This window comes from Aotus nancymaae, unplaced genomic scaffold (assembly GCF_030222135.1).
Source record: "Aotus nancymaae isolate 86718 unplaced genomic scaffold, 86718_ANA_hifiasm-v0.15.2.pri h1tg000011l, whole genome shotgun sequence".
Taxonomy (NCBI): Eukaryota; Metazoa; Chordata; class Mammalia; order Primates; family Aotidae; genus Aotus; species Aotus nancymaae.
The window spans coordinates 74,209,527-74,233,012 of NW_026988422.1; the positions used below are offsets into that span (position 1 = coordinate 74,209,527).

At 36.7% G+C, this 23,486-nt stretch overlaps 1 protein-coding gene across 3 annotated transcripts in view; it reads right to left on the bottom strand.

Moving 5' to 3' along the window:
• Positions 1–17,214: 17,214 nt before the first annotated feature.
• The window catches only part of RPS6KA5 (ribosomal protein S6 kinase A5), a 188,647-nt gene continuing 182,375 nt past the window's right edge, over positions 17,215–23,486 (bottom strand). For 2 of the 3 annotated variants that reach the window (XM_012453113.2, XM_012453115.2), the window contains exons 15-17: positions 23,282–23,441; positions 20,739–20,902; positions 17,215–19,441 (exon numbers count right to left, since the gene is read on the bottom strand). In XM_012453113.2, coding sequence (XP_012308536.2) covers positions 19,202–19,441; positions 20,739–20,902; positions 23,282–23,441 — 564 coding nt within the window. In that variant the 3' untranslated portion in view covers positions 17,215–19,201. The remainder of the gene's footprint in view (positions 19,442–20,738; positions 20,903–23,281; positions 23,442–23,486) is intronic. The other variant, XM_012453114.3, reaches the window with a different exon arrangement.

Here is a 23,486-nt window from a genome sequence, read left to right on the forward strand (position 1 = left end):
TCAAAAAAAGAAAAAAAAAAAAGAAAAAAAAAAGAAAATCTACTTAATTTTATACTTTATTGTTAGTTCCTACTTCAAAACACTAGTCAATATCTTTACCCGCTACAGAGAAGTGGGTAAAGATATTTTTAAAATTAAATTGCTATGTAACAGAAAGTCTTCATAAATATCGATTACATCTATATTCTAGCCATCTCTGGGGTCAATGCACCTATGGATTCTTTTATCCTCTTTAATCAATCCCTCAGTATGCTGGTGAGACAGAGAGGGACAGGTTATGCCCATTTTACAGATGAAGAAATGGAGGCAAGGGGAGGCTGAGTGATTTGCTCAGGGTCACCAAGTCTGTAGCCAAGCTGGAAATAAAGTACCAAACTGCATTCCCACCTCCTTTTCACAAACTCCTCAGTAATACTCATGTAGAGTGTCATATCTAATACATTTTACTCCTCACTTAAAACCATGGGTTCAGGGAAAAAGGAATTAAGTGAGCTCTTTTGGTAACCTTGTTTTCTTTTAGAGGATGAATGTACTTCTCTTTAAATGCTGGTAGGTCTAGTTAGTAAAAACTGAATGGTGAGAAACAAAGCTGGGCATAGGCCAAGGCAGACATGAATGACAGGCTTTACCTTTCATGGTTTATGGTTTTCCCAGAATTCAGTTCTCAGAAGAGGCTCACTGTACAAGGTCCAACTTTGCATCTAACGTCAGCACACAGCATTCCCAATCATCTCACAGCGTTTATTTGAACACAAAATAAAGAATATATTGGTTGATCTAAAGAAATAAACAGTATTATTCAGTAAGAGTCCTAGAATATAAAAACATGGTATTCATCTACAGCAAAGATAAATTACCAGTACCTTTTAAGAAATCACTTCTTTTTTTAAAAAGTGGAAATTTCTTCTAAAATAGTTTTTTAAAAGCTATGACTCATAAGGAAGTAACTGATTTTCAATGTCTAAATACCTTCAAAAGAAGCAAATATGTAAGCATTAGTCCAATCACGTGAAACCCAATAAAACAAGATCTGATTTGAAAACATTGTCAATGAAAAGTGCAAAGTTTAAGGGAAAAACAGCATCTGATATGTGCATCCTATCGGGAATAATTGGTATCTAGTGCTGCAATGGAGTACTAACCCCTAGTTCAGAGTTTGCCACATGAAAGGCATACTTACAACTTTTATCCATATTAAAAATATTTGTCTTTAAACAAAACTAAATTCCAGTTAGCCTTTGCTGGGAGAAACATTATGAAGTGTGCAAAGCAGTCACAATGAAAAAAAGCCCTGGAAGTTAGCAAAAAGAGGTGAATGTGTTTGCCGTTCTCTATATAAAATGAGTTCACTATGAAAAAAAAAAAGAATTTGTTATGATGCTTTACTTAATTTTCCCATCTTTCAACATAGGCTTTGGAAAATTCCTCTAAATGAAACAATTTTATAAGGGATGAAGATGTCATCATGATATTTTCCACTATAGAAACTTCTTAGGTTATCACTCAAAAAACAAAACAAAAGCCAAAACTTAGCAGAAAGAATAATCAAACTAAAATTTCAAAGAGTAGATTAATCAAACTAAAATCTACCAGTGAAGTGGCTAATAAAAAAGCAAGCATCACATTTATGATGTCTAGATAAAAGTCAACCAAATAAATAAGATGGATCCCTTACTTACAAAAACCACAAAAAACCCCACAAAACCACAAACAAAACAAATCACCAATGGATGTGTTAAATACTTAAAATTTAATACACTCTGAAGTTTCTATATTAAATCAAAATCATAACCATCTTGAAAGCTGTATTAGGATAATCCTGGAGCTCTGGAATGTTATTCCCTCTTACAGCTGTATTAGGTCTTTAGGAGATCAATGCGGTGTTACTAGTTTATGTGTATCCCATTATTCTTTCAAAAAGAAACTAACACAAATATCTTACACCCTTTTGCTTGATTAATCATTTATACCAGAGAGAACTCTGTGTATACCAGTACAGGTGGGGGATTACTGGCAGGGCAGATAGTCGATTTAAGGAGGGAGGGGGTCTTACTAATTTGGTGTTGTAAGCCCCCAATACACGTGTCTATACACATACATAAACACACACCTATGTAAGTTTCACAAGACAAAACTATTAAAGTACCTACAAAATAGATTTTTTTTCCTCCAAACCAAGATATCTGTTAATATAACTACTGATGCAACCTAATTTTAAGTAATTATAGTGCAAGGAGCCTGAAGTATAAAGATTAGACATTATAATTTATAATTCCTAAATAATTATTAAATGATTAATGCTTAGTCATTAACCATTTAATAAGTGGCTACCAGATTTAGAACAAAACTTACTGTAGCCATTATAATCTGCAAATATTTGAAAAACTTAACATGAAATCAGCACAGAAACTAATTTTTTAGAAATAGCCTACATAACAAAGATCACATATTATATATAGTCACAAATTTTTATCATTTTCGATTTCATAATGTACATTTGTCTCAAGTAAGTCCATTTAAACACTAATTAGAATTTTTAAAGACTTGAGTTTTTTGCTAAATGTATCATCATTAGAAAAAGTTTTCTGGATGTTTATATGAGCAGGATTTGATTACTCTGACATCAGAAAGCCAACGCTAGACTCCACAGCAAGGATACTGAAATTTAAAAATCTGGAATACTTGAACAGATTTTACTCAAATATCTGAAAGATATATCAGACTCAATAAAAAATATACTGTACTTACTACAAAAACATTATTTTCCAAACCCATTCTTATTTTTAAAAATATGTACAACTAGACTAGTGATGCAAAATACTTACACAAGTTTATCCATTTTAGATATGCTTTACTAGAAATATATTATGAAAAAATTTCAATACCTAGTTACTTTAAAAACTACCTTCAAAATGCATACCATTCAAAACATATAAAAAGGACTGATTTTATTGTACTGCAATATATATCATTCACATAAAGATTTTATGCAAAACAATCTGCAGATAGAAACAATTTTATTTACATTTGCCATAAAAGTATTTTGAAGTTTTAAAAATCTAATTAGGGCCGGGCGCGGTGGCTCAAGCCTATAATCCCAGCACTTTGGGAGGCCGAGGTGGGTGGATCACGAGGTCAAGAGATCAAGACCATCCTGGTCAACAAGGTGAAACCCTGTCTCTACTGAAAATACAAAATTAGCTGGGCATGGTGGCGCGCGCCTGTAATCCCAGCTACTCGGGAGGCTGAGGCAGGAGAATTGCTTGAACCCAAGAGGCGGAGGTTGCGGTGAGCCGAGATCGCGCCATTGCACTCCAGCCTGGGTAACAAGAGCGAAATTCCATCTCAAAAAAAATAAATAAAAATTAAAAAAAAAAAACTAATTTTTTTCAATACATTTCATCTTTGCCTTTGCCAGGAACAAAGTATCAAGTGATATCTCCATCAGTGAATAAAAAGATGTATGCGTTCACTCATATTGACAAAATTTTTGCATTCAAATAAGTACAGATTATCAGAATAAAGATATTTCTAATGTATATGTTGGGATTAATGGAGATAATATAGCCTCCGACTACTTAGTAAAATAGCAAAAGCATGAGTAGCGTTAACTTTCTGCTATTTTAAAGGTATTATGTTTGATGAAAAGACAACTGCTACAAGTGATTTCACGAATGAATACTTCAGCTGACTGTACAAATGAGCCTGCTTCTAAGACAAAGTCAACATAGGTACGGTAAGAGAGATTTTAGAAAAGCGTTCACCAAAGAAAAATTGAACTAAAACAAAGGCCTGGTGCTCCCACTATTTTTTATTACTGTTTTTTCTGAGACGGAGTCTCGCTCTGTCACTCAGCCTGGAGTGCGATGATGAGATTTTGGCTCACTGCAACCTCCATCTCCTGGGTTCAAGTGATTCTCCTGCCTCAGCCTCCCAAGTAGCTGGGACCACAGGTGCCTGCCATCACGCCTGGCTAATTTTTGTTATTTTTCTTAGTAGAGATGGGGTTTTGCCTTGTTGGCCAGGCTGGTCTTGAACTCCTGACCTCAGGTGATCTGCCTGCCTCGGCCTCCCAAAGTGTGGGTGCTCCCATTATTACAATGAGTCCCAAAGTAAGAAATTAAACTTCAGAGCAAGATACAATAAATAATAAGCTGGATATGATCACCATGGAAACATAGCACTTTGATCTTTATGTTTCCAAGCACTACCCAACACTGGGAAAAGTAGGATCCCAAGGAGGTTCTCTCTGTTAAGCTGGAACTTTGGTGTTACCTGTAAGACCCATGTTTGTTAAGTTGGAACTTTGGTGTTACCTGTAAGACCCATGTTTACTTCGTCCCTAAGAGCTTAATCTCTGCTTAGAAAAGATTTTCCAACTATAAAATAACTATGCTTCAGAGCTGATGCCAAAGAAAGGAGGGCAGGATGGTATTCTCTGAATAGCCAGGTGTTAGAACTGACTTCCTCAAACTAGCTGTAGCTTTTCTAGCTATGTGTGTGTGGTCTTTAAAAATATAAAATTCATTTTAAGTGTACCATTCATTGGTTTTTACTATATTTACAATGTTTTGCAACCATTACCACTACCTAATTCCAGAACATTGTCATCACCCCAAAACCCCATTGCCTGTATACATTAAGTCATGCTCGATTTCTCCCTCACCAGCCCCTGGAAACCACCAATCTTTCTGTCTTTATGGATTTGCTTGTTCTGGACATTTCATGAAGTGGAATCGTATACTACATGGCCTTGTGTGTCTGGTTTCTTTAACTGGTAGTCCTTAAGCCATTCCAAAGGAGCTATAATTTCGAGAATACCAAGCCACAGGTGCTCAGACGGCGAATCTGTCCTCCCCGTGCACCCTCGTTTCTCTGGAGTTACCATATGACAATGCCCTACTCTTTGCTGCCTTTTGATCACATGAACATGGATGTAATCAGAAGTACAAACTTATCTGTGGAATAAGTCTGTGTAATTTTAAAAATCCACTGGATAAAGTTTTACAAGTGGGAAAGAATTACAAAGAGAGGAATACAATTCTCGATCTGATTATAATATTTTAACAGTGACGTGCCCAGGTTATATTTTTCTCTTGGTAGCACTGAAACTTAAGCTATTCTGGAAGACACAGACCACCAAGCCATTTTTTGGTATCATAAAGCATTTAATAAGTGCTTAGTTGCATGTGAAATGTTTTTCAAAAACAGAAGTTAAAATGGGAAACCACAGCAGGCTGATTCTTCATAGGATTTCATGTCGATATTCATAAAGAGACATGATTTCAGAGGTAAGTTTGTTCTCCATAAATCAGTTCCTCCAGTTTCAACTCAAATTGTCAAATAATTGTGCTCCAAGTGAGATTTTTATGTAGCACATAGAAACTCAGAGTTAGGGAATTGGGCTTGGAAATATTTGGAAAAGGTAGGCCAAATATTGATGTAGTGTGGGTGAACTGTGAACTGCGTTAAGCTCTATAATTTTTTTTAGAAGGCTAAAAATGTTTATATAAAGATGTAATCATCCAAAAGATTCCAGTCTCTCTTTTTCTTACTCCCAACCGCCACACAAGAAAAGTCTATTTTAATTACCACAAGTCCGACTTAGCAACCCTTTAGTAGCCTGTCTATAAAAACAACAGGCTGTAAGTCCCAAAGTGACATGGATCTTATTGTAAATATTGTTATATTGCTTGCGTCTAGAACAATACCTGGTCTGAAGGCAGTGCTCAAAAACTATTTAATGGACAAAGAAACAAATGAATAAAGCTGGTGCCCTCACATAGGAACATGTGACCAAGTTATCAATGCCAGAAGCCACAGCAGAGAAATCAACAATGGCATTAAACATGATCACCACCAGATTTGTGCTTTTGGCCACAACAGAGTAGCTTGTGATTGGACTAGCCCTCCTACTGAAAACAGTGAAAGCTAAATTAACCCTTTTCCCATTTAGAAAAAAAGTACAGCTCGATGCCAGCACTCATTTAATTTTATATGGACACATTCTTTGAGGCTAAAGCAAATCTGATTTTTGATGTGAAAATAAAATATAAAAACTGTTCTCGATGTTATTTCTAAACAACTAGTATCAGAATCGTCTGAGTCATCAGAATCAACTATTTCAGAAAAATCAAATTCATTAAATGAATCTCTGGCTAACAACTGTTAAGAGAATGATGTTAACATCATGTGTAGAAATCACACATTTTCTAGGATTTGACATTTCCAGCGACTGAGAATTATTATACTTTGTAAATGAAAATAACCACTCCTAAAAACAGAATGCTATAAATAGAATGATATCCTTTTTTCTGAAGTCAATACACTAGAGCTACGCAAAAGTAAAAATAAAGGCGAGAGAGTTCGTGGCAAAGTTATCTCAGGGTCAATGCTGCAGCAGCAAGCGCTGCTGGGAAGTATTCTTGGGGCAAGCAGGAAAAGGGTTAAACAGAACATCTTTTATAGGCATCAGGGAGCAAACCAACGCAGGCAGAACTTGACGAGCTACAATAAAAGACCTGAAAGGGAAAGGAGGGAAGCACGCTTTGGTGAGCTCTATGTTCATTCTGATTTCTTCTTTAAGGCACTGCAAATTCACAACACAAGAGAAATAAATATCTAGCAGAAAGCAGTAATCCCACTTGGTTGAAGAGACAAAAGTTGGAGCTTGGGAAAGTAGCTAGGATTTGGGGGGGCAAAATCCCAGAGAGAAGAAGCCTCAGGGAAGTCAGCCTGAAGTACTGGTACAGTATCTCCTTGATGCATCTGCCAAGCAGATGGAAGGCTAACAAGCTGAGCAGCTGTTGGTACTGAGGAGGTGGGAATTCAAGGTCGCTAAGGTGAAGTGGCCCTGATAAACACCCCAGAGCTTCAGATGGGAGCCCAAAGAGGCCATATGCTAGGAGTAAGAGCAAAACTGAAATATACAAGCCTTAACAAAGTCTAAAACCAACCTTCAATAGGATTACAGTGATCCGCCTGTATTTTATCAGACTACTGGAAGAAAACATAACCATCTCAGAGCAAGATAACATCATTCAAAGCCCCTACAACATTTAACACACAATGTATGACATGTCACCAAACTGACAAGACATGCTAAAACACAGGACCAAAGGACTGACAGCAGACGATAGAAACAAACAATTACAGTTGGTAAATCAGACACTGGATTTCTCAGACAGGAGTTTAAAACTACTTTGATTAATACGTTCAATATAGAGGAAAAGACTGAAGATCTGATCAGAGATCTGGCATCTACAAAAAGTGTCAATGGCTATTTTAGAACTGAAAATATAAGATATCCAATTAAATTTAAAATCGATTAGGCTCAGCAGAACAGAGGATAAGTTAACTAGGTCAGTAAAAACTATGCAGACTGAAGTGCATGTAGGAATAAATTCAGATGGCAAATACAGGACTATAACAGACATATGCAACATAGTGTGACACAATTCCTAGACAAAGAGAGAGAATGCACTGGCAAAAAATGACTTAAAGAATGACTGGTTAAGAATTCCAATAAGGAAGGACATCAACCAACAGATTTAGTAAGTTTACCATCCTTAGGAAAGATATAATGGCACACAGAGGCATCATAGTCACACTTTTAAAAACAAAGATGAGGCTGGGCATGGTGGCTTATGCCTGTAATCCTAGCACTTTGGGAGGCTGAGGCAGGCAGATTACGTAGTCAAGAGATCGAGATCATACTTGCCAATATGGTGAAACCTCGTCTCTAATAAAAATATAAACATTAGCTGGGCATGGTGGCACATGCCTGTAGTCTCAGCTACTTGGGAGGCTGAAGCAGGAGAATCGCTTGAACCTGAGAGGTGGAGGTTGCAGTGAGCCAAGATTGCACCACTGCACTCCAGCTTAAACAGAGCGAGACTCCGTCTCAAAAAAAAGAAAAAAAAAAAAAAGAAGAGGAGAAAAATCTTAAAAGTGACCAGAGGAAAAAGATGCATTACCTTCAAAGGAAATAAAACTAATGGGTTTTCCCACAGAACTTAAGGATTGGAATGATATCTTGAAAATGGTGAACCTAGGCTAGGCACAGTAACCTGCACCTGTAATCCCAGCACTTTGGGAGGCCGAGGTAGGCAGATCACTTGAGGACAGGAGTTTGAGACCAGCCTGGCCAATGTGGTGAAACCCCATCTCTACTAAAAATATAAAAATTAGCCAGGTGTGGTGGTGCATGCCTGTAATCCCAGCTAACAAGAATCACTTGAATCTAGGAGGTGGAGGTTGCAGTGAGCTGAGATTGTGCCACTGCATTCCAGCCTGGGCAACAGAGTGAGATTTGGTCTCAGAAAACAAAAGAAAATAAAATGGTGAACTCAGTGTTTCATACAAGGCAAAAACATACTTCAAAAATTAAAGGTAATGTTGAATTGTGCCTGAATGTAACGATTAGACGAGTATATTACATGACACATGAATTTTATCTTAATAAAATTGTTACAGAAAAATAAAGGCAAAAGAAAAAAGCTTTCAAAAAACAAAAGCTGAGAGAATTCATTGTCAGAAGACTGGCACTAAAATAAATACTAAAGGGAATTCTCCAGGTGAAGGAAAATAATCCCAGAGGGAAGTAAAACAGGCAGGATGGAAAGAAAAACATCAGAAAACATAAACGTGGGAAAACAAAAACAGAGTCTTTAAAATATACAGTAGTAGCACTAATAATAATGTCTGTGAAGTCTAAAATACTTACAGAATATAGAGACAAGATATACACAGAATGTAGAAGTAAAATACATGACAACAATTAACACAAAAGGAAGAAGGGGGAAAGCAGATTTAAACTGTCATAAAATTCCTGCATTGTTGGGGAGCGGTAACGTACCAATTTAAGGCAGTAAGTCAAAGATGGACGCTATAATCTTTAAGGTAATCACAGAATGAATTTCTAAAAATCTCTAACATAGGAGGAAAAAATGGACAAAAGAAGACTTGGTTTATCAGAAGAAGACAGAAAATACTGGAACCAAGAGGGTACAGGACAAAAATGTAAAAGAAATTGTAAGATGGCAGACTTAAAACCAGTAATAAATAATTACATCAACTGTAAATGGACAAGATATATTTCCAATTAATGACAACTTTCCCACAAAGAAAACTGCTCGTTCAAGTGGCTTCAATGGTGAATTATTTTAAACAGGAGGAATAATATCAGGTGCAAACTCTTCTGGAGTGTAGAAAAAAGGGAACATATTTCCAACTTTTTTTTATGATGCCAGGATAATCTTAATACCAAAATTTGACAAAAATATTAAAAAAAGAAAAATTACAGGTCTATCCTGCTTCTTTTTCTTCCTCTCTGCCCCCTCCCTTTTTTTTTTTTAAAGACAGTCTCCTGCTCTGTTGCCCAGGTGGGAGTACAGTGGCACAATCTTGGTTCACTGCAACCCCTGCTTCCTGGACTCAAGAGATTCTCCTACCTTAGCCTCCTGAGTAGTTGGGACTACAGGTGTACACCACCACACTTAGATAATTTTTTAATTTTTTGTAGAGATGAGGTCTCAGTATGTTGCCTAGCCTGGTCTCCAACTCCTAGGCTGAAGCAATCCTCCCTTCTTGGCGTCCCAAAGTGTTGAGATTACAGGTGTGAGATATCACACCCAGCTTAGGTCTACCGTTCTTATGACTCAAAAATCTTAGGCAAAATATTAGCAAACTATATTCATTGACATATGAAAAGAGTAATACATCATGAAAATGGAATTTACTCTATTTCCAGCATTTCAAAATTCGTGTAACTTATCACTGTAGTGGAATAAAGAAAAAATACATGATTATCTCAATGGAGGCAGAAGAAACATTTAGTGAAAACCCTCTGAAAACTAGAAATAAAAAGAAACAATCTGGCATATGATATCTATAAAAATTATGTAAAACATAATATTGAATAGTAAAATATTGAATTCTTATTTTGAGTTCAAGAAGTTAAAGAAGTCCATTGCCATTACTTCATTTAGCATTTTACTAGAGGTCCTGGTCAGCTCAATAAGGCAAGAAAAATAAAAATTGAAACGGCAGAAATGAAACTATCATTATTTACAGAAGATATAACTGTAGACCTAAAGAAATCTAAAATAATATTTAGAATTGTTAGAATTAAAAAGTGAATTTAGCAAGGCTTCTAACTGCAAGGACAATATACCAAAAAAATTCCTGTATTTCTTTAAATGAATTAAAAATAATTTGATAATAAAATAAAACTGTCAAAAATGTAGATCTAAATCTAACCTCTACATGTAAATCTATAAAACTCTGGTGAGAAAAATTAAATACCTAAGTAAATAGAGGGACATACCATGACCATGGATTGGAAAACTCAAAATTGTTAAGATATAATTTCTCCTGAAATTGATTTATACATTCAATGCAATACCAATTAAACCCTAACATCCCCTGCCACAAAAACCAACAAGGTGATTCTAAAATGTATATGGAAATGCTAAGGCAAAAGAAAGGTTTCAAAAAACAAAAGCTGAGAGAATTCATTGTCAGAAGACTGGCACTAAAGAGAATTATCCAGGTGAAGGAAAATAATCCAGATGGAAGTAAAAAAGGCAGGATGGAAAGAAAAACACCAGAAAACATAAATATGTGGGTAAACAAACAATACAGAGTCTTTAAAATATACAGTAGTAGTACTAATACCAAGTACTAATAGCCAAAACTATTAGAACTATTAGATCAAAGTTAGAGGTCTTACACTACCAGATATGAAGACTTCATAAAAATTACAACTCAGCTTTTCAATACATTGTGGTGGGTGTCAAGTGAATACTGATATGAAAAAACAAACTTTGGCTACTATTTCACATCATATACAAATATCAGCAGTAGACAGACTATAAGCCTAATGTGAATGGTAAAACAATAAAGCTTTTATTTTTATTTTTTTGAGATGGAGTCTCACCCTGTTGCCCAGGCTGGAGTGTAGTGGCACGATCTCGGCTCACTGCAACCTCTGCTTTCTGGGTTTAAGCAATTCTCAATTCTCCTGCCTCAGCCTCCCAAGTAGCTGGAATTACAGGTGTGCACCATCATGCCAGGCTAATTTTTGTATTTTTAGTAGAGATGGAGTTTCACCATGTTGGCCAGGCTGGTCCAACTCCTGACCTCCAGTGATCCACCTGGATCAGCCTCCCAAAGCACTGGAATTACAGGCATGAGCTACTTCGCCCAGCCAATAAAGCTTTTAGAAGAATATAAGAATATCTTCATAACCTTGATGTGAACATTCATTAAATACAACACAACATTATTAGCAATTAAATAAGATTGGTATGTTGGACTTCATAAATTTTTTGGTCATCAAAGGAAAGCACTTAGGAAGTAGAAAAGCAAACTAAAGAGAAGACATTTATGGTAATATATCAGACAAAAAAAACCTCATGTCCATAAAACATAAAGGACTCTTGCAAGTCAATAAGAAAAAAAGACAACCCAATAAATATGAACAAATGACTTGAACAGGCACTTAACAATTGAGGATAGCTAAATGACTAATAAAAATATAAAAAAGTGTTCCATACATCATTACTTATCAGGAAAATGCACCTTAAAACCTCAGTGAAATACACGATCACCAGAATGGCTAAAACCACAATCAAATACGCATTTGTCAGAATGGTTAAACTACTAGGGCTTATGGTACCAAGCACTGATGGGCACGTGGAACAACTAGAACACTTATACCTTATTGGTGGGTATGTAAATTGATACAACCACTGTTGAAAACTATTTGGTAATATATTCTACAGCTAAATATATATCCATCTTCTGACTCAGTAGTTTCACTCCTTGTTTGCTTTTTGAGACAGGGTCTCACTCTGTCGCCCAGGATGGAGTGCAGTGGTGCGATCATGGCTCACTGCAGCCAGTTGTTCCACTTTTAAGTGTACACACAAGAGAAATGAGTGTACATGTCCACTAAAAGATATGTACAAGAATGCTTATGGCTGCTTTAAACATAAAAGCTAAAAACTATAAATAACCAAAATGTCTATCAATGGCAGAATGGATAAATTGTGATGTATTTATCTGATGGAATACTACACAGCAATGAAAAAGAACAAACTATTGTTATTGCTACATGCAACAACATAGATGCATTTCACAGACATAATGCTGATCAAATTAAACCAGACACAAAAATCTATAGACTGTATAATTCCATGTAGAGGAATGTCAACAGCAGTGACAGAGGTCAGAATGGTGGTTATGTGTGAGTACTGACTGGGAGCCTCGTCTTAGATCTGAGTGATGGCTATATGGATGCATAAATATATAAACACTTTTTGAGCTGTATACTTAAGACCTGTGCACTTATGCCATGTTGCAGTAACATTTTAAACAATATGATCACTATCTGTATGTAGTCTTAGTGCTTCATTTGGACTGGTCTCTTTGGCCACTGGATGTCAGTGTTTGGAGCAGTGGGCAGCAGGAAAAGCTGGGGAAGGAGTGGGAAAACAGAAGAGAGAGTTATCGTGTGGGCTTCCTAGAGAAAAATAACCATTTTATGAAGCTTATAAGTTCCTTTATCTACATAGTAGACAAAAATTCATAAAGAGATTTGTCCAGGTCGGGCGTGGTAGTTCATTCCTGTAATCCAAGCACTTTGGGAGGCTGAGGCGGGTGGATCATGAGGTCAGGAGATCGAGACCAGCCTGGCCAACATGGTGAAACCCCATCTCTACTGAAAATACAAAAATTAGCCGGGCATGGTGATGTGTGCCTGTAGTCCTAGCTACTCAGGAGGCTGAGGCAAGAGAATTACTTGAACCCGGGAGATGGAGGTTGCAGTGAGCTGAGATCACGTCACTGCACTCCAGCCTGGGCAATAAGAGTGAGACTCTATCTCAAAAAAAAAAAAAAAAGAGAGAGAGAGAGATTTGTCCATATGGGTAATGAAATAACATTTTTGTAAAGTAGCCTTTTCTATGTTTATTGCAGATGTTTGTATCTCAGAACTGTGAGTCTACTTGCTTTCTTACACAGCATCATTATTTCCTTATTCCTAACAATTTTCATCACAAACATTTCCCAGCTCTGTCCCAATCAAGTTCTTATTTCTCTGATCAGAATTACAATTTATAAATGTAGGTTCACATGTGGAGATCTTAAGAAGTAGTGAGTGAAATACCAGTGTAGAAATATACAAATGAGTGTGAACATATAATAGAAAAACAGAAAAACAATGCAAGAAAAAGTGCATGTACTGAGTATGGAATGAACTGATGCAGTTAAGAAAGACAACTCAAAAGGCAACTCATGGTTGGGCACAGTGGCCAACACTGGGAGGCTGAGGCAGGAGGACTGCTTGAAACTAGGAGTCTGAGACTAGCCTGGGCACCATACTGAGAACTTGTAGCTATTAAAAAAAAAAAAAAAAAAAAAACAGAAAAATAGCTGGGTATGATGGCACATGCCTGTAGTCCCAGCTACTTAGGAGGCTGAGGTGTGAGGATTGCTTGAGCCCAGGAAGTAGAGGCTGCAGTGAGCTGTGATCACTCCACTGCACTCCAGCCTGGGTGACAGAGTGAGACCCTGTCTCACACAAAGACAACTCATTTGAGCCGAGGCTTGACTATACTTTTAATTGTCCACATAGAAAAGAGGAAAAAAAATGCTTTTCATCTTTTTAAATTTTCCATTTACCTTTTAGTAAGACAAATTCTTATCTTGGTGTAAAACTGTGAAAGAACAGTTACATAGATTATTGCAGCTTAGATTATTTTCAACAAGTTTAAATTCCACACGTAAGGATACATACCATTTTTACCAGCTATACTTTAAAATGTCAATCTTTAAAAATTCTTCTATGTGTATATGTGGTTTCTTCTTCTTTTCAAAAATTCATGCCTGTGAAGTTTTTAGGAATGTTTTTCAAAACTTCAGTAGTGAAGCATTAACTTTTTATGTGATATAGCACCTTTAAATTTGTGTTTTTATTCACACAAGAGCATTATTGTACATTTAATCATTCCTTTTGCTAGTATTTATAATTTCAGCGAATAGGATAGCAGTATAGTACCTAAATTAAACTATTAGGAATAACTGAATGCCTACCACAGCAACAGAGCTTTAATGAGGTTAATTATTACACACATATCCATTCCAACATAGCAGTGTATTTTACATGACCAGCCTCTTATGTAGTTAAAAATAAAACTGCAGTTTTAAAATGTCAACTTCCGCAACCTTACTGGATTTTAAAACAAAACAAACAAGAGAAACAAGGATTTTCTAATCTATCTGCAAGCAGAAATGCCAGAAATTAAAGCTACAGTATTCCATACAGCTCAAATTTCCTCTTCTGTCATGACATTTCTCTTTCATTCTCTCTGTTTTCTTTTTCTTCTAAGATAAGAAAATGTAAAACATAAATGAAAAGATAAAAACTGCTTAATATGGCAAGGAACAAGAATGAAACTAGTTTTTTTTTTTTAGTAAAGAGGCAAATTTTATAAAACTGTACAAATTAAAAGTGTTATGCAATGAAAAACAGTAATGGAAATAGCTTAATGCTACATACTATCCCAGTTTCCTGTGCTCTGAAGAACAGCTGCTATACTAAATACTAACTTTACTTATCTGAAGTATTCAATACCTTCTGATAACCCAAGTGGCATTATATTAATAGCTAGAAAAATACTACGAAATGTCCTTCTACCTCTCGCAGAAGAAATACACCAGGAAACTGAAGCCTGATGAATAACTACCAAGAATCTTGTCTTTTAATACAAGTCTCCTTCTAAATACAAAATACTAGGTTTTTGTAATGTGGTTAAAAGGAATAATGGAAAGGAAATGACTGGCAAGAAACATCTCCTATTTTGCAAGACACAAATATTTGGAAGCCACTTTAGTTCCTTACTCCTTTTCAGCCTAATAGTAGGAAAATATTAGGCACCTACTTAATTCACAAATTCATGAAACAGGGTGGACAGCAGCCTTGAGTAAGGGAAGCATTTGGAACAGCAATCAGCTACTTAATTACATAATGGGGAGCTAGGCACACAAAGAAAAGGGCTCAGAAGAAATATCTTGAAAAGTTAGCAATGTCGAAGCTGAGAACGGAAGTGAGGCTAATCAAATGTTCTTAGGAAGATGTTTCCCCCTTGAAAATATGTCCCCTCCCATAAAACACGTAATTACTGCTCAAAGAAAATACTCTCTCTAAAGAATGTCACAATTTGGAGTGAAGTTATTTAACAAAACAGGGAATAAAGCCTTTATGTTGGCTGTAACAGTTATTTTATTTGGGTAGATTATACTTAAAATATTTCCTTCATACATACTTCTGTTAAATTTTTTTTCTCATTCTTGAGTTTTACAATGTCTCCTATCTAAACTTCAAATTTCATTAGCACCTGCTACATTTGTTTTTGTGCAAGAGAAAGGTATCAAATGATGACAGACACTCATGTGAGGTATACAATTAATTAAAGACTAGAAACTGGGGTATTATCATGTAAGATATTTGAGAGGCCAAAAGTCATATAATTTTAAGATACTTATGCATGATGTTACAGTAATAATTAATCTATATGACAATTATTTTTATATAAGTGCCATATCAGAATTTAATTTATTTACTTAGATCTTAAGGAATATTAGATGTATTTTCGCATGAACACTCAAATCATGCTATTATTTTCGGCCATTGGGAGAACAAAGTAATCAGGTGGTCTAAGGCACATATAGACCCAATAATTTAGAAATTTTCACTATTATGAGGTACGCTGTTCCTAATAAATGCCAATAACAGCTCTTGAAATGGGGGCAAGGTGAATAAGTACCCAGTAAATTGTATACTTTCATAAAGTAGTGTTTTTGAGAACATAGATAAACTGAGATACAAAAGGAATTTCCTTACTTTAAAAAAAGTGACTGCTATCTTAGTAGACTTCTTTAAAATAACTTACCTTATATTTAATGGTTAGTCATTTACAAACTTAAGAAATCAGCAGTAATCTAAAAAAAATCAGAAGGCAGTTTTCTTGGATAATGAACCTGTGACTCCAAGATAGACAACAATGTGGAAATTAACTGAGGAAACTTTCTATTGTAGTAACTCAGTGGTTTCTCACTTTATAAAGGTTTGGAAGAATTAATGAATTTCTTTTTTCTTTCTTTTTTTAAAAAAAATATGGTCTTGCTCTGTTGCCCAGGCTAGAGTGCAGTAGCATGATCACAGCTCACTGCAGCCTCGAACTCCTGGGCTCAAGTGATCCTCCACATGCTGGCCTCCTGAGTAGCTAGAGCTACAGGCATGAGCCACCATGCTCAGTTAATTTTAACTTTTATTTTTGGAGAAACAGTGTCTCACTATGTTGACCAGGTTGGTCTCTAACTCCTGGCTTCAAGTGGTTCTCCTGTTTTGTACTCCCAAAGCCCTAGGATTATAGGCTTAAGCCACCATACCCCGCCAATGAATTTCAAAATGCAAATTAACCTCTTTTAGACACAGGATCTGGCAGAGTAATCAAACTGGTCTTTCTTAATTTCTTTCTTTTATTACCTTCCTTTTCTTATTCTTGCCTCTCAATTTGTTATATAGAGTTATAAAATATATGAATCAGGATTTATGTTGGCATGAAAATTATATACAATATGAAATCAGTAAGTGAAGAAGGGAAGGGGTGATTTGGCTCTAGTCCCAAAGTCAATGTCATAAAGAGAAATAATGTTAAGTATTTGTATTTCTTAGATCTTCTATTTTACTCTTAATACCAAAAAAGAGTCCTATCATTTAACGTTTTTATATAAAGTATTTTGTATTGTTTATTTTTGATGTGACCAAATGAAAGCTTTCTGAATTTTAAAGTGCAATTCACTGTATATTAACCGACAGCCTGCAGACTACCTAACTGCTTCAAACCTGGCATCAAATGCTGTCTTTTTGGTACTTGTAAGTAGGGTAAGGATGAAGATATTTGACAAGAGCGCAATAGTACGTGTTGGTTAAGGTCTTTTCAAAAGCCCATTCTAGATTATTCAGGCAGGCTCATCAGCTGACGGCTAGCCTTACCTTTCCTGTCTCACTGCCTTTTTACCCATTTCATTCTCTGTCAAGTCCTCTTCCAGAAGAAGAGGCAAGGGAAACACATGAAAATGAAACCCATTAATTTCCAACATTCACAATGAAATCAATCACATCATCAATCATGAGGGTATACTGTCTGACCATTTTTCTGGATCATTTTTTATTAGCAACATAGTCCCTTTAGTTTGTACTTTACAACTAGTATTTTCTACCAGGATGCACAGGTAAAAAAAAATGGCTTGAAGAGCCAAATATGCTCAAAATATATAAAATATAATTATAAATATGGTCATTCTCTTGAGATCTGTGCCTGATGGAATCACATTTTGTGAATTAGCAATAGTTTGGTAATAATGCACAGAAAATTTCCCATAATTACTAGGAATAACTGAAAGTTGGGCGTATGAAACTTTCACTAACAGAATTATGTAGCCATTCGGGCCAGCAAAAAGTATAAAATATTATTCCCAATAATCACTGTGGACAAAAATGTAAACAGGATAATAGAATATTTTGAAAATATTTTAATATTTGCCATTTTTTTTGCCTGTGCTATTAATATATACATTGATTTAGTAATAAATATACTACCATTACATAGAGTGCAATATTTTTAGTATTCATAACTGGTTGAAATTAATGCTGCTATTATCTCAAGAAAGGAATAAATAAATATCATTTCCAAATTCCAAACTAATGCTCAAAAGGCTATTATTAACAAACACTATAAAATAAACATGTTGGGCATTATCTTTTTAAGCATGATTCCTGTAAACATAGCAAAAAATCACTTTTCTCAGTCCTGACATTTCACATGATGGCTTTAAAAGAAAATATAACATACAAATCCTATCACTTCTTTTTTTGCATAGGGAATGAATCAATTATATTTTTAAATGCAGCAATCTTTCAATGAAATGTTTTCATCACATAGTACTTGTTTTCTGTATGAATTCAGAACTTTTGAGCAATAAAAGTGCTCTGCGTAAGTTTATAAAATATGCTTTCTAGATTTAAAATTTAACAGAAAAATTTCCAACCAAGTCGTAGGTATGATTTTAAAATATTATGTACATAATATATGACTACAGGAGGGAATTCCTCACTGTAGTACAACACAGTGTACAAATATGAAGCACAGTGTTTAGTATAATTTCCCTTTAGGTTTTCCTCACATTGGTGCATAAGTGGCTGACTACAACATTACACAACATGCCCCATTCTACTTGTTGCATACAAAGTAGAAGAGGGATGTGAGGACAAATTTAAAGTAGAAAATGAAAATAAATGGCAAAAATACAGTGCAAATGCTTTAAACAGTGCACTTTATAAAATAGTTTGCTTTATTCATACTTTTTTTATAAAGTGCAATATTACTTAAAACAAGAGAGACATGTACCTTAATATTCTGCAATAACCATTAAAACAAATTGCCAGGAAAGAGCAGTGCAAAATTAAAAACATACACATAGCTTAGCATGCATCTCAGATGGATCCCACAGAGTATGGGACCTTGAGTTCTTATATATTTTTTTTTTTAACTTTTTAGAAAAACATTAATAATAGCAGGTTATCATCATATGTAACCATAAAATAAAAACAATAAGTTAAAATCTTCTCTCAAGAAATAAGTATATGCCACACATAAAACTCATTACAGAATCTTTTTTTGAAAACAGACCCCTTTCTCTGATAAATCACCATTTGAAGGGTGCAAATTTCAAAAACCCACATTGTCCACAAGGCAAAGCAAAAGGCATCATCACAGTATGAGTCATTTCTTGTTGGCAGACATCTGGAAAACCTGTGACTTATTCTGCAAGCAGCTCAAATCTAATCCTAATTAAATTTACAGGGACCTTTGTTCTTTCAAGAAGAGTCTTGTTGGCATCATGCTAGGTTGCTAAAAAGAGTAACATGTGCTCTATTCACAGTAACATTCTCTGTCCAGTGCTTTTGGATGAGGATTACCAAACAGGTTTTTCTGAAAAAAACCATTAGGAGGCAGATTCCAATAAGACCAACGGGAAACATTTTTAAAAGCATAAAACATCGCCTCAGGCATATGCTGAGGGAAACAAGGTGCAATGGATCACTGTCACATTCCTACCATGCCTAAGCTACTCAGTCCGAGAACTGGAAGAGGGTCTCTGGGTTATTGCTGTCGGCAGGATTGCTGGGCTGCAGTGTCTTGGTGGGTGTAGTTTTACCATGAGAATGAGAGGAAGAAGAATGAGAACTCTCACTGGAACTGCTGCGCGTCTCTGTACTGGTGCTAGTCTTTTTCATTTTTCTTCTCTTAGCCAAAGGGGCCTTATCGACATTCTGAAGGCAAAACCCCTCTCTCTTGTATTTGTTAAAGGCCTAGGGGAGAAAAAAAGGGAACCCCTGTGAAGGTAAAAGCACTGATGTTTTCCTAGCAGTTATGACTTACAGCAGAAGACAACTTTCCATTGGTAAATGCAGCCCCAAGTTGTTTTAAGGGAACAAAGCTCGGAAAATCTTTGTATCTAAGTCTACTGGCAGGGTGGAGAAGTTCACCAGAAAACATTTCTGAGGGCTCTGTTTAAATCTAACTAGCTAGGCTGTCTGAGAGTCACAATTCTAATAAATCTTTGGAAGAAGTTAGTATTACATCCTAAAACAAAACAATTGACTGGAAATTCATGAAGACCATCTGTAATCTAAACTACCCCCCATTGCTTTTACTGGTTCTGTGTCTAAGATTTAAAATTCTGAACACAAAGTCCCAGTGCAAGCAGACTTGATGTATTATAAGCCTTTGCTCTTCACTTCCCATTCAGTGACAGGGTATATCCTGAACACTTACATACACAGAGAAGCACAGCTCTAAGCCTCGCCCTGGCCCCCTCCTCCTGCAGCCTGTCTTCATGGTGCTTAGCCTAGGCTTGGACAAGGCTGTAGTTACTCCTTGTAGTTAGCACCTTGCATCCTATGTCATGAGAAGACTTGGATCATCTGACACAAATTCTTGCAGTTAATCTCTACCATCTCAACATTTCCTAGTTTATTACTTTTTAAATCCATTTCTGCTGCTGAAGAAGCGCTATCCCTATCCCTTCTCCTTTCTCAAAATAATCCCTTTGAAGGTGATTTTCTTTCTCCATAACTCATACTATACATGAATTATCTTAAAAATGTATTTGCATCTACTTGGTACAAATGTGCATAATCCACAGTTTCTGCCACACAGTCTCAGCCTTTAAAACATACACTCTATACTTAATACCAATTAACTTACTTCATATCCCTCCTGGTTTTAAGAATGTTTGATGTACTAAATGGCTGTGGAATGAATGGACTTTCACATATGCCTTAGTTCCTAATGTTTATTATGGTTTTTAAAGAAAATGATTTAGTTTATTTGAAAGAAAAAAGTTCTATTTATCTCATCTCATGAGGTCATTCTACAAATCAAATACATATTTTGTGGGTTAGCAGTGACTCTGGTCCCCTGTGGACTTTCTGTTATAAAGTGTTTATAACCAAGAAGCAATTTATTAAAACATATTTAAAAGTAAAAGGACACATACTATTTTAAACATGAAATGAAGAAAATGTATCTGAGGCTACAGAGTAAGAACATTTGATTATGATTCCTACTCAAACTGCCCCACATGTGCAGAGCACAGGGCCTTACGTGGAAGGTTGCTTTCACGCAGGTATGCACGGCAGCTCCTGAAGATCCCAGAATATCCGGAGTCATCAGAGGATTTGAGGACAGCTGGCTGCCATCTTGAAGCCATTCATTGTACCTCAAGCCAGACATTTTAAGCCTTTTGTTTGGATCAACTGTGAGAAGTCCTGTGGGAACAGATATTTTTATTCTATCATTTTAAAGATGGTTTAAAAAAAAACTCAGAAATAAATCTCAATTATGTTCACATGACATGATGGTTTCTATCTGGCTTTAATCTCCTATAAAGATAATTAGATCTTCCTATTCATTTAAATTCTTTAGTAATACTGGATTCTAATGATAAAGTCATAGTAGCCTACTTCTAGGAAGCTGCAGGCTAACTAAGTGGCTTTTCAATCAGGAGAAAAGAACCAACCAAAACAAAGACTCCCACTGGAGACTTGGTAAGCTCCAAATGAGCAAAGCGCACGTAATCTACTTTGTCCATATACCAAACATTTACTGGCCATCTTCTACAGGTCAGGAAGGACAGTAAGGCACTAGAGATATGGAGATGGAGATACAGGAAGAAGCTATTAATATTAGAAGACATACAGACAAAACCCCAGCTATTATAATATCACGGACAAGTGCAATGGCAAGACACACAGGCACAGTGTGTGAGCAGGCCGGGGGAGAGTGTAGCCTAGGGAGTGCGGGTCTCCTGGAAGGCTTCTAGGAGATGAATTCTGTAGGATAAGAAGTGGCTTGGGGAAGAGGAGGGCTCCAGGGATTAAGAAGAGCATGTAAAGACACAAGGGATCTGAAAGCTCGGCACATCTGAGAAATTCAAATATCCTACAATGGCATTGCTGGGGTGAGGAGGAAGCAGAGGTACACAATATCAGGTCATGAGGGGCTTTGAATGTTAAATGCTAGGCTAAGGAGTCTCACCTGAAGCTGAGAAGGGAGACTCCCTACCCAACTCCCTCCTCGCAGACCTTCACCTCCTCCCTCTGGATGAGAAGGAGGGTAAAGAGAGATAAAAACCAAAGAACTAGAATCCATGGTCAAACGACTTGCTGTGAAGTGACTCGCTGACACCACTGACCAGGCCATAATGAGCCCAAGGACTGGGAAGATAACTCCCTTTTTGGTTCCCAGCATCTATGCTAACTATAAACCTTCAAGCGTTGCAAAGGATGCTTTCCCTACCAGCCAGAGCCCGGCTCTGGGTCACGTCCTCCACGTTTACATGACCCAGACCCTCTCCTGGAAACACCTCTGCCAACTAATGATTTACTGCCTTTGTCTTGTGTCTGTAAGCCCCCTCCCCTGCCTATTCCCGCATGCCCTGCATATCAATGAAAGCCAAAGACTGTGAGGTCAGCTGCCCAGCCAATGGGCAATAGCAGTTTCACCTCTGCTTCCCCTTCAGAGTTGTAAGTCCTTAAAAAGGGAAAGAAGCTGCTTCTCGGGGAGCTCAGTGGTCAAGGCATTAGCCTCCTGCAGCTCCCGGCCAAATAAAAAGCCACTTCCTTTCTCAGTTCGGTGTTCGAGAGGTTTGTTCCCCACTGATCCTGCTACAAAGAGAACAGAGAGTCTCCAAAGGATTTTCAGCAGAAAAGAGGCATAATCACTTTTGGATTATAGAAAAGTCCCTCTATCAATAGATGATGAGATAGATAATAGTTTAAGTTGGAGGAAGTGAGGCAAGGTGAAAGGATGCTGGAAGATCTGGGGAGAGAAATGGTGATGAGAACAAAGGCAATGGCAGGTGAATGGAAAGGAAGGGACGGCCAGGAGCACTGCTGAATCTGTAGGACTCTGTGACTGGCTGCGGAAGGCGAGGCAGGTGCAGGTAACCAGGAGGACACCAATGTTTCTGTTTTGGTGATCTGACTTCTTAGCAGTGCCACTATTGACAGGAGGAAAGACAAGAGGAGGAGCGTGTTTGGGGGAAAGAACAGTCAAAAAGTATTGGTTTGTTTTAGATGTGTTTGACTGAGATGCTAGTGGGAGCCAAATGCTAGTTCATGCTAGAAACGTAGATATCATTGCTAAGGAGAATGTTCTGATAAGAAGACAATGCTGAAGAGAGTAGCCTTTTTATATTCTAAAAAGCCTTTTAGAATATACATGGATTCCTTGAGTAATTAACATACATGTATGTGTAATGGGCATGATTCCACTTCAATCACTACACATCATATAAAAAATGTAAAATTTCAGCTGGGTGTGGTGGCTCATGCCTGTAATCCCAGCACTTTGGGAGGCCAAGGTGGGTGGATCACAAGGGCAGGAGTTCGAGACCAGCATGGCCAATATGGTGAAACCCTGTCTCTACTAAAAATATAAAAATTAGCCAGGTATGGTGGCGGGCACCTGTAGTCCCAGCTACTCCAGAGGCTGAGGCAGGAGAATCACTTGAACCTGGAAGGTGGAGGTTGCAGTGAGTCAAAATAGCACCACTGCACTCCAGCCTGGGCAACAAGAGTGAAACCCCATCTCAAAAAAAAAAAAAAAAAAGAAAAAAAAAGAGTAATATTTCATTAGATTCTTACCTTGGATCAAATCTTTAGCCTCTTGGGATACATTCTTCCAGGCTTCTCCTTCAAAGGAGAAGTCTCCCTTTTTAATTTTCTTCATGATTTCCACTGCGCTGGTACATGTCAAACTTCGGTCATGAGATTGGAAGGGAACCTGTCCTGACAACATTGTGTACTATCAGGGAAAAAGTAACAAAACAGAATGACTACCCAGATATAT